At 38.3% G+C, this 10,670-nt stretch overlaps 1 protein-coding gene and 1 long non-coding RNA gene across 11 annotated transcripts in view; one reads left to right on the forward strand and one right to left on the reverse strand.

The window, feature by feature from the left end:
* The window catches only part of LOC149050151 (uncharacterized), a 5,267-nt gene extending 1,573 nt beyond the window's left edge, over nt 1-3,694 (reverse strand). The window contains exons 1-4 of one of the 9 annotated variants that reach the window (XR_016183546.1): nt 3,622-3,691; nt 1,376-1,481; nt 992-1,093; nt 112-208 (exon numbers count right to left, since the gene is read on the reverse strand). This is a non-coding gene — a long non-coding RNA (uncharacterized LOC149050151). The other 8 variants (XR_016183548.1, XR_016183545.1, XR_016183549.1 and 5 more) reach the window with 8 other exon arrangements.
* A 1,472-nt stretch (nt 3,695-5,166) lies between these two features.
* LOC113671168 (uncharacterized) lies at nt 5,167-10,488 on the forward strand. Of its 2 annotated transcripts, none has more exons than XM_027187379.2 (8): nt 5,167-5,321; nt 5,568-5,607; nt 6,717-6,788; nt 6,900-7,403; nt 7,632-7,729; nt 8,208-8,257; nt 8,505-8,691; nt 9,788-10,488. In XM_027187379.2, the coding sequence occupies exons 3-7, from the start codon at nt 6,737-6,739 to the stop codon at nt 8,668-8,670; spliced, it is 870 nt and encodes a 289-aa protein (XP_027043180.2). In that variant the 5' UTR covers nt 5,167-5,321; nt 5,568-5,607; nt 6,717-6,736; the 3' UTR covers nt 8,671-8,691; nt 9,788-10,488. The 2 variants fall into 2 exon arrangements, with proteins under 2 accessions (XP_027043180.2, XP_089052103.1); XM_089195977.1 differs by having other exon boundaries at nt 5,167-5,241; nt 5,359-5,607.
* The last annotated feature ends 182 nt before the right edge of the window (nt 10,489-10,670 follow it).

Genomic DNA, 10,670 nt, shown 5'->3' on the forward strand with positions numbered 1-10,670 from the left:
ACACAATGAATCACCTGCTGAGGAACAAGAGACGTCAGTCTTCGAAATGGCTTGTCTATAGAGCAAACCTTACTCCATAGTGTAAGATGAGGTTTTTTTTGATGTACTTACTGTAATAGCTTTTCTTCTTCTGACAAACAACTTCTCATGCCTTTCCTAATTGATGCGTTCTTAGGCCCAATCATTATCATTTCCTTCCTCCAAAAATCTGCAGAAAGTTTAAGATTGCAAATGTTAACAGCACTTTTATGTAGCAGCAAATAAACAGAATATCATTTAATACGAAACCAGTTTCAGTGTACTGTGTAAGTTTTTTAAGCTTGTCTAATCACTCGGGTAGCGTGCCACGCTCAGGAATTCTGCTTTTTGGCATGGAATTTGCATATCACAACTTGCGTTTTGCACGTGGCTTTCTGAAATGGTTCCACAATTCTAAATGCTATAAAGCAAATTTTTCAGGAATTATTGATAACATGAAAACAATTTTAGAGAATTTTAGGCCATGGAGAACCAACTGCGGAGTCGTATGACGTGAATTTGACTGATTCGATTTCATTTTCATCACTTTTTTAATACTAAAATAGAGAGTGGTTAACTTCCTAATTGCTTGAATTACATGTTGAGGAAATAACAACAACAAAAATTAGCGTGCATTCTATAATCTGGGTTTGACTGAAGCGAAAACCACGTATGCCGGCTAACATTCCAAAAAGTTTACTAATGCCAAACTGGACATTTATGAAGTTAAAATGTAGTTTGCCGTAAGCGATAGGATCAACTTCTTAAGCTGTTAAGTCCTAACATCACTGATGTCGTATGATTTTCTTATTATTGAGATCTGACCAAAAGACTACTTATTCAAGCAGTTTCAAGAAGTGAGAATGATAAGTGATGGAGAGTAAGTGGACAGCTTCTCACTGTCAAACTAAACGTCTAAATTGGTTTTTGTACAGTATAACCATGGAACCACTAAGATGTAGAGATTTCTAACCTGTAATCTGTACATTGACGTATAAGCTTTAAAATTTCAATCCCTGTAGACATCATTACTCATTCCTCCACAACTGCAATCTTCTAGGAAACCACTGTCTACCTGAAAAAGACAGTTTGAACAAAACTTAGTTGCACGTGTAAGCGTCTACACCTGATACAGTAACTGTATGTAAATTATTAAGTACTATACAACTATATCAAAAAACTGAAACTAAAAAAATAAAATAGAGCCAAAGTAACCTCAATGTCACTACCCTGGCCAATTTCCCCACCACCCCTCTTAAGAGGAGAAAATTAGATTCTAACCAAAAATGCTAGCTGGCCCAAAAAAATAATAACAGTATGTTATGAATACTACACAGGTATCTGGACATTACATCACCTGGATAAAATTTGCCAATAGCCAAGCAAGTAATGGTAGCCTTAGATGTTATTACATGCAACATTTCTCTATCACACAGCTACAGGCCTTTAAAACATGTTCTGTTCTAGTGAATAAACAGAAACACAAAAACTGATTAACTGTATGATTAGTTTTGACAAGAATTCAACTATAGAAAACCTACCAAATCTATGTGTTGAGTTGGCAGATGATATTTCATAAACAGATGTAACTTCTCTGAAATGCAGCTAACCCACCTTCTTTTCAAGTGTCCCCCACCCCTACTCCCATCAATAATTTGGACTGGACTACAGTAAAACAACCTTCCTCTTACAGATGTTCAAAACCCTGGGTGAAACAACGAAGAGCAGTGGAAAGAATAGCTTGAATAACGACAAAAAAATCATCCTAGTGTTTGGAGTAGACAAAATTCCTTGCAAAAGCACTCATTAAATACAACCTATGCACATTTCAAAACCATTCTCAATTGTTGTATTTACTCAGTGGTACCAAAAATGTCAATTAAGGTTGCTTACTATGGGCTATATTTTTACCCACAAATGATGATACTATATACATAAATACAAACACACATACTATAGAGAGAATGCACTGTGAACTCAAATATCCTTGGATAATCAGTAAGTCAGTCATAATGGTAGGTCAGTCTCTTTGTCAACCCAGCTGGTCAGTTAGTCAGTCAGTAGGTCAGTCAGTCAGTAAGTCAGTCAGCCATCAGTAAGTTGGTCAGACCAACAATTCGTAAGTCAGACGGTCATTCAGCAGGCCAGCATTCAGTAAAAAAGTCACTCAGTCAATCAGAAGTCCAGTCAGCCAGCCAGTTAGTTGGTCAGTTAGTCAGTGAGTTAGTCAGTCAGTTAGTCAGTTAGCCAGTGCAGCAGCCAGTCAGTCAGTCAATTGCCATAAGCCAGTCAACCAGTCAGCCAGTCAGCCAGTCATTAAACTAACCTGGCAGCCAGTCCAGTTGGCTGGTCCATTATTCAGTCATCATATTGTAGTGTATTATGGTGAAACTAAATGACTTACATGAGGTCCAAAAAGGATTCAGGGCCATAATGGACCCAAATCAATGATGTATAAACTTGAGCAACCTAGCACATTTTACTAGCCTAGTCGGATATTGTGCAAGAGAAAAGCTTGTAGATCATTAGCCAAAGGTGAGTGACGCTCTGGCTTTCTTAATATTCTCCTAACATCCCAAGTGGCTTGATCACATTATAGAGCCCAGAAGAAAAAGCTATCTATTACTTTTATAATTGAGGTTTGTCAAAGAGGACATGTTTCATTTTGTGATCAAGTTGCAAAGTAAATCAGTTAAAGTGTGATAAACCGATGACAAAAGTCTCCAGCCTTCCACCTAAAAGCAACAACAAATGAATGAAAGGGAACCAAGAATTTGACCAGAACTGAAGAGAAACAGTGGTATGCAAAATAAAGGCATAAACTGTAATGTACCACTGATGAGTAGGACAGTTTGTACAGGGAAAACACTAACTTTTTGGTCAGAACTATTGCATATGGAAAGTTTGTATGCCTTAGAAAAAAATACTGTTTTCATTGTAAAATTTTCTTTTACACCTCTGTGGACGTTAAATGGATGTGAAAAAACTTTGCTGGGTACTGGTTTTTGACTGAATGATAATCAGTAATAAACAATGAACAAGCGCCTTTTTAATTTCTGCTCCGGCTCCTAGATACCTCTTCCTCCCCCTGTTCTCCTGGGCTCCCACCCCTCTGCCCCCCTTCACTGGCTTGGAAATAGGATTAATCAATCAGAGGATGGGTAATATGTGCAGTTTTGTCATAAATACTTAAAAAAGCCGTTTTTCCAAGTTTCAAGGTTATCTCTGCAAGTGCTGTTGAATACAAGATTTTCGTATAACTTCGTACGCCATTATGCATACGGTTCGTTGATAAAAGAAAAGAATGGTGAAAGCAAAAAATTGCCATGGAGACTGAGGTCTAAGAGCGTTTAAGTCTCCTCATCAGCCCAGTGGTTTAGCATACAAAACTAAATGCAAAGAAATTTAACGTGAGCATGAACGTTTTACTAGGTTACATATAAACAAATCCTTCTAATGGAGGTCGTTGCTGGAGCAATGATATTCTTCACTGAATTACTGAAGTTTCTGAACTGCAGCCGATAGGCGGAGTCAATTAAGCTAGGCATTGTATAATACATAGACAAGCAAAACTGCTTGAAGCACTTCAGATAGAAAACAAACCTTGGTAAACTTCTTCTTCTGCCACATGGCCATCAACAAGATTAGCCATCTTGGATTTCAACGAAAGAAAGACCCTGGGGCCGAGAATAACGGTAACAAGGACTAAGGACTACGGACCGCGGAATACAGACTGGGTCAGTGTGAAAACACGGGTCACGGTCTGCAAACTCAAATTGTATCATACGGACCACGAAAAGGGGTCAGTATAAAATGCGGAATACTGATCACAAACATTTGAAAAAAAGGCATGAAGTATGTGTAGGGCGGTTTGGCAAATATCTTTTGGTGGGTTGATATTACTGCTAGTTTGGTGAGGAGCAACAGAAGTCAATATTTTGCGAGCTTCTTGGATATAGCCTACATGTAGAATTTAAAAATGTATTCCCTTCAAGGACCTTAAGACAGGATGCTTTGGAAATTCTTATTGCTTCTGTAGAATCTTAGCGATTATAAGCAATCTTGGTTTGAATTGTCTGGCGAAGGATGTATGGATCGTCGGTAAAATTACTTTCCACAAAATATTATGTCTTCCAAGAAAATTAGAACCAAAGGTAATGCTTTTGGTTCACAAACCATCAGGGTTATAATTCCAAGCTATTAGATCAAACAGCACATAAAAGTGATTTGATAATGACATTAGTGATTGTGCAAACGATAATTTAACCCTAAACACAAACTCTAATCATCTTACGTCCATTTCATTTATCCAGTTTGATGCCACACTCCCATATTTCCTGGCACAGGTTACCCACTTTCTTGGTTTAAACATCGGGGAAAAAGTCAATCGTGATAAAAATAATTCTAACTTTAAAAATACTACATCAATACAAACTCGAAACTCGAGCTAGAAAACACTCTGAACATAACACGATAAACAAATGCAGCAACCATCCCAATTTTGGATCAATACATTCTATCAAAACACTAATAAAACGCCGCGAGATCTCAGTTCTCTTGTCTCGGTAAGACTTCGCCTGACGGTAGTAAACCAGAACGGCCCTTTTTCAAAAGTTGTAAACCACGAAAACGACCGAAGGCCATGTCTTAAAATTGAGATAATTTTTCAGTCAAATTTAATTTCGAGAACTCAAAGGTGTACTCCCTTGCAGAGCTCATCCGGCAAACCGGACGAAAATCCAGCTTCCTAAGTGTTACCAACCAGTTCTTGTTTTCAAAAGTAGCATAAATATTTATGGCTAAAAGGTATTTTTTACAAATGAGGACAGAATTCCGGATTGCAGAGAGCTAGACGTCGACGATGAAGTATCCTTCTTTTATGAAAACCAACTCCCCATTCTGAGCATACAAAACAACAAAACCAATGAACATATTTCAGACAATCAAATATATGAAACGAAAAAATAAAAACAAACCCAGTAAGTTTGGCTTAAGTTCAACAGAAAACTCTCGGGGAAGCCAAGAAATACCTGTTAACTTGTCACGGGTGATTAACTGTCAATGATGTAACGCATAATCCACGTGCTATTATTGGCTGATTATTGACAAGCTTGTCTTTAATATACAAGATTACCACCTGTCAAAATCAGTGTTTATTCACTGACGTAGTGATCCTTACCCGGCGTTCCAAACCAGCGATTCACGTACTCTTTCAGGAATTAGGTAATTTTTAATTCATAAACGGTTCGGAGATCGTAGTTTGGTTAGGGTGATCTTTCGTCTAAAATCTTCAGGGATTCAAGGTAAAATATTCGATTATTTTGCGACCGTGTTTTTCAGGTTGAGAGCAGGAAGTTTTGCTCGCCGAATTCTCTATCTACTATTCCTGCATAGGCGTTGGTCGATGACAGCTCCTCTCCGACTTTAGTTTTCGAACTTGTCAACAAAACTACACGGTCAGAAACGGAGAGGGGAACGACATTTATAACATAGCTAGCAAGTATCGTCCAATTCGTTTGAATATAACAGTGTTTTCCTGTTTTTTCAAGACGTTAAAGCAAGCCCTGAGGTACAGTCATTTTAACGAAGGTGAGTGAGTCATGGATAATGTTTGCCCCCACGAGACATGTGTGATCGAAGCACTGGTGACTTCACTCATAAACACAAAATATCACTCCTTCAGTTATTCAAGCTATAGCTTTTGTATTTATGCTTCAAACTTAAAAGAATATATCACTTCGAACTCTCTACTTGTGAAATTAAGCGCTGATAGAATCATAAATACAATTTTATTTGGTCCAATGTCAATAAAATTGAGGTGAAGTCACCGGTTCTTGAGCGGGCCAGTTTTCATGACAGGTCTGATAGTTTTCACGGTGAAAATTTTGAATTCGTGTGTTAAAGTTGAAACAATCACAATCTTGAAACCATAAGGAGTTATCAATCCGTCATTGTTAATATCAAGTACGTATAATTCCTGCAAGCACAAGGGAACCCTAACTTTAATTTGTATAAAGAGATTAGCAATTCAGTTCTCTTTACCTTAAATTCGGATACAATTCAGGGAATCAATCATGAGATTCAAGGGCTTCCTCATTCCGGGAAAATGCTACTTTCTCAAAATCAAGTAGAGTAATCGAATTAAAGCGCTGGAAGGAATCTGTGAAATCTTTTGAAGTTGATTATGGTTTGGAGTAAACTAAGATTGAGTTGATTGTTTACCCATTAGGATAAAGGCCAAATCATTCTCTGTAGGCTAGGTTCAGTTATGTATTTGACGTTTCCTCAAAACCAAACTTTTACTTAGGGAAAAAATTTGACTGCAAGGTTATAGTTCTCATTGACATCATTTTTGCTAAACTATTAACTTTCCGGAATTGTTTGACCAAAATGAATTCGACATTTGAAGCAGAGGAATAACTACTGATTCGCTCTTGTTTCGCGAAACGTTTTAGTTATGATTGTATCATTATTCTATAATACTTAGAAACTGAGGAATTTGTGATTTAAAGAACATGTAAGAGTACTTGAGGTGCTTTTCTTGATTGGTGGAACGCATTGGTTCGCTTTGACATTGAAATCGCCAGTGACCTTTCTAGAGTTTCACAATGGGGAAAAAAAAATAATTTATATTCTTGGTGTTCAAATCGCTTCTCAATACTCAGTTTGCTTAGGTTGTCCATTATTTTTACCCATAGCGGACCGCTGACCAACTAATATGACACGAACAACGCTACTGTTGTGCTTCACGTTATTTGTGCTGACGCACGGTATGTACAAACTGTTATGTTTTGTTCGATGACAAGTTATTCATGCATGGCTGGTACGGGTCTTTGTTCCTTAACCGTTGAGCTATATTAAAACAATGCTTTACGATTCAGCGGCGCCCGAGCCGAGCAAACGCGGCTGTTGCGCTCCAGGCCCCGAATGTGACAATCCGTGCCCGGATCAACAGGATTCAGCCCCTGATCCTCAGGAACAGGCTCCACCTATGGCTGGATACGCTCCCGCTGCTGATGGCCAACAGTTCATGCCTGGACCAGAAGAACAACAGCAGTTCATGCCAGCACCAGACCAACAAGCTCCACAAATGGATCAGCCAATGGATCAACAGCAAAATGACTGCTGCCAGCCTGGACCAACCTGCTTCAACCCCTGCGCCCCACCACCTCCTCCTCCTCCCAGTTTCTTCGCCCCTCCTCCACCCCCACCTGTAGCGGGTGCCTGTTGTCAGCCAGGTCCCACATGCGACAATCCTTGTGCAATCCCCCCACCCATGCCAGACATGGGAATGGCAGGATGCTGTGACCCGTCCGTCATGCCAATGTGCGCAAACCCCTGTCCACCCCAGCATCCTCCCAGAACTGCCTACGCACCCTACCCAGGTAAGTAGTCCCGAGTCACATGTTTTTTGATACACTACCCACCAGTTAGGTTAACTATAGATCATTTTTCAGAGTGCTTTTCTGTCGCTGGCAATTTTCTATTAGATCGAAAGTACGATCCGACACAACCTTAGGGGAAAACTAGAGATGGGTAACAAGAAGTCAGCTGACTTTGCTGATATACAAACTGTGCGCTTGTTCCTAATTAATGGCTTGAAAATTTTCCAGGTGAAATTACAATGAAACTCAAGCAGCCATGGAAGTCAGAATTCACCGATCACGCTTCTGCTGCTTATCAGATCTTAGCGGGAAATCTTGCCACTGCCGTAAGTCAACAATCAGAGTCATTATAAATTGAATATCCAAGGTTATCTAAGATTTCATTGCTTTTTGTCTTATTTTGAGTCATGCCGAGTTAGTGAAGAAAACTCCACCACTTCCTAAACCTTATCGTAACTTGTCCACGCGCGTTTCTCCTGCTTTAGGTGGTTTTCTTTAACTTTAAGTTCATTGTGGTTCTTGCGGTATTTCAGTTCCTGTGTACCTTATTACTCATTGTAGGTTCATTCAATTGCCGTACGCTCTTTTTTAGAATGAAGAATGGTAATGCTACTACATTGATTTTCCCACTTCATAGAATACATCCTCTCATTTTGCCTTAAGAAAGCAGTGACAAAGGAGATGGGCAGAATTGCGTTTCTCTATCTTTGAATATTTTGCCTTCTCTTAATAGCTCTTTTACTTGTGTTTGAATGAGTGATTCCCTTAATGGAAAGTTACCTGAAATATTCTACCTTCTTGCAGATTAAAACAGCTCTACGCAGAGAAGCCTTTGTCAACAATATCTATTTCAGGTAATTTTGTCTTTTGTGACCCTCCAAATTTTTAATGTTTAGCGTAAGGATTAGCTTCAACGACTTAGTACCATAGAGACATTTTCCTTCAAATAATCAATTCAGCCGTTACCAAATCAAGCCCCTTATGCTCACCAACTAACTTAAAGAAAATTTTTGGAAAAAGGCAAATATATTTTCCTTACCGATTACTACCCACTATATATGCTTTTACTCATACCTGGATTTTTTTTTATTACCTTAAAAGGGAAGGTTACGTGCCTGGAAACCCTTCAACTCAACCAATCACAGTTGCGCATTTTATGGTGGACGGCGGATCAGATGATGCATCACTTCTTCAACAACAAGTAACTCCTGACGAGTCTCTTGGAGATGGACTTAAAGTTTACAAGGACTCATTCAATGCGTACTAGAAAACTAACACTGACAAAAAGGTGCAGTTATGCTCTACCCTCGATAAGACCGCGAATGACACTTTTTTTACACTTATACGTTTTAATTACTTCAACAGTTTCACTTCCTAGATCTGAATATAAATTCTTTGCACTATCTTTTACACAATTCTTATAATTTCAGCAATAAGATAAATAATTGATTGATATTTATCTTTCTTCCCGTCGCCACTTTACTTGAAGATGTCCTGGTATCGGTTGAAAGAAATTACTTTTTGGTTAATCTTAAGAAATGGTTAAAGTGACTTTGGAGCGTTTTTAAGTGGTTTTCAGATATTCATTTTGCCCTTTTATTCGTTGAAGTAGAGCGACAAAAGTGATGTAGCTAATCACAGCTAAGGAGCTTCTTGTCAACCATCAAGGAGAAAAATCGAAATTGCCATCTTTAGGCACAGTTTGCTATGTTTGGTTCACTGTAATATTTGTGAATCCGCTTTCAAGATAAAGAAGACTAAAAAAGGAAACAAATCATTTATATTCTGACGAGATCAAACGATATTTATACTTCTAAAAGGGTTTACTCTAAGACAGTAAATTCTAGAGAATAATGGTCTAGCTATTAAAGCTAAAATCCCATGGCTCCCTATGAGAAGTTTATTTAAGATATACAACACTAAGAGCTTTGTAACATATATATGCGCGTTAATTTAGCCAAACGAGGCTACCTCTGAAAATGCAACTTGAATGTAAACGCCTTGTATTTCCTTTCCTAATTCTACTCCGCCTCCCTCCGCGTCATGCAAAGGAAATAAAAGACGTTTACGAGCAAGATAATACATTGAGATGATTTTACTCTTGATAGGGATTTAATGAGACAAATGTAATGGACAGCGCTACTATAGAACTGCTAGGGTTCCATGATGAATTGAATTTGTCATCAATTTCATCAACTATGTGCGATTGATGATTCCACGGCGCTATTATGGTAAAGTTTAAGATTATTGAAAAAGCTCCAGAGAGAAGCCTAGTTTAACATATTTTTGTACTTAAAAGGAAGCAAAATCAAATAAAGTTACTCCATTTTCCGGTGTTGTAATCTTACTTTCCTTTGCTTACTCTCTTTTTTATTTCTTAACAGTTCACGCACGACTTGCAGGACAAACGACAGAAAGAACTACAGACCGTTATGGTTGGGACACTACACTTCCTTGTACATAGAGTCTAAATCGACTGACACCTTTTTCTAGGTTTCAAAGTTTATTTTGATGTCGATATGTGGTGAATGGTTATTGGTTTTTTGCGCTGATGGACGCGTGCATAATGGAGACAGTTCATGCTCAATACGTGCAGAGCAATGTGAACCGTGTAAACGCTACAGCAAGTAGTTTAAGCCACTTCAGTATTGACGAGTGAACGGAGGGATGGATCTTAATACGTTGTACAAAAGCATCTTTACCTTCACAAGTATATGTTATCGATTATTCGCGTCTTTGATGAGATAGAAATTCAATTCAGGTGTAGTAATTGTGAAAACAAATCGTTGCTATAAATTAAATATAAAAATTCTTAACGAAAAGGAGACAATATTTGCGTATTCAGGGATTTCCAATGACTACCTTTATTTTAATTTGACGCTATAGAAATTTAAATCATGGAAAATTATATTTCAGATTTGATCGTGGCTTTGTAGACCAAACATTTCTTCAAAGCGTGGGGACTTCGACCGTCTGACGGTCTCCTTTTCAAATCATGACCCATCTTAAAAGTATTTGCTACCGGAAATGATAATTTTCCACTGAGCCGTGACTGATTCGTGTATGAATAAAGTATTAAGTTTAAGCCGCGTTGAGTCCTTCAGGAGCATACAAACCTATTTAAAAAAAGGAATGTTCGCAAATTGTCATGGAGAGTGTCCATGTGATATTAAGTAGAAATACCTCTTACCAACCGAGATCTAGCTCCCCAATGAAAGTCAAGGACCGCGTTTTTCCAGCTCAGATTTGTGGCCCAAGTGGGAAACG

This window comes from Pocillopora damicornis, chromosome 2 (genome assembly GCF_964200805.1).
Source record: "Pocillopora damicornis chromosome 2, jaPocDami1.2, whole genome shotgun sequence".
Lineage (NCBI taxonomy): Eukaryota > Metazoa > Cnidaria > Anthozoa > Scleractinia > Pocilloporidae > Pocillopora > Pocillopora damicornis.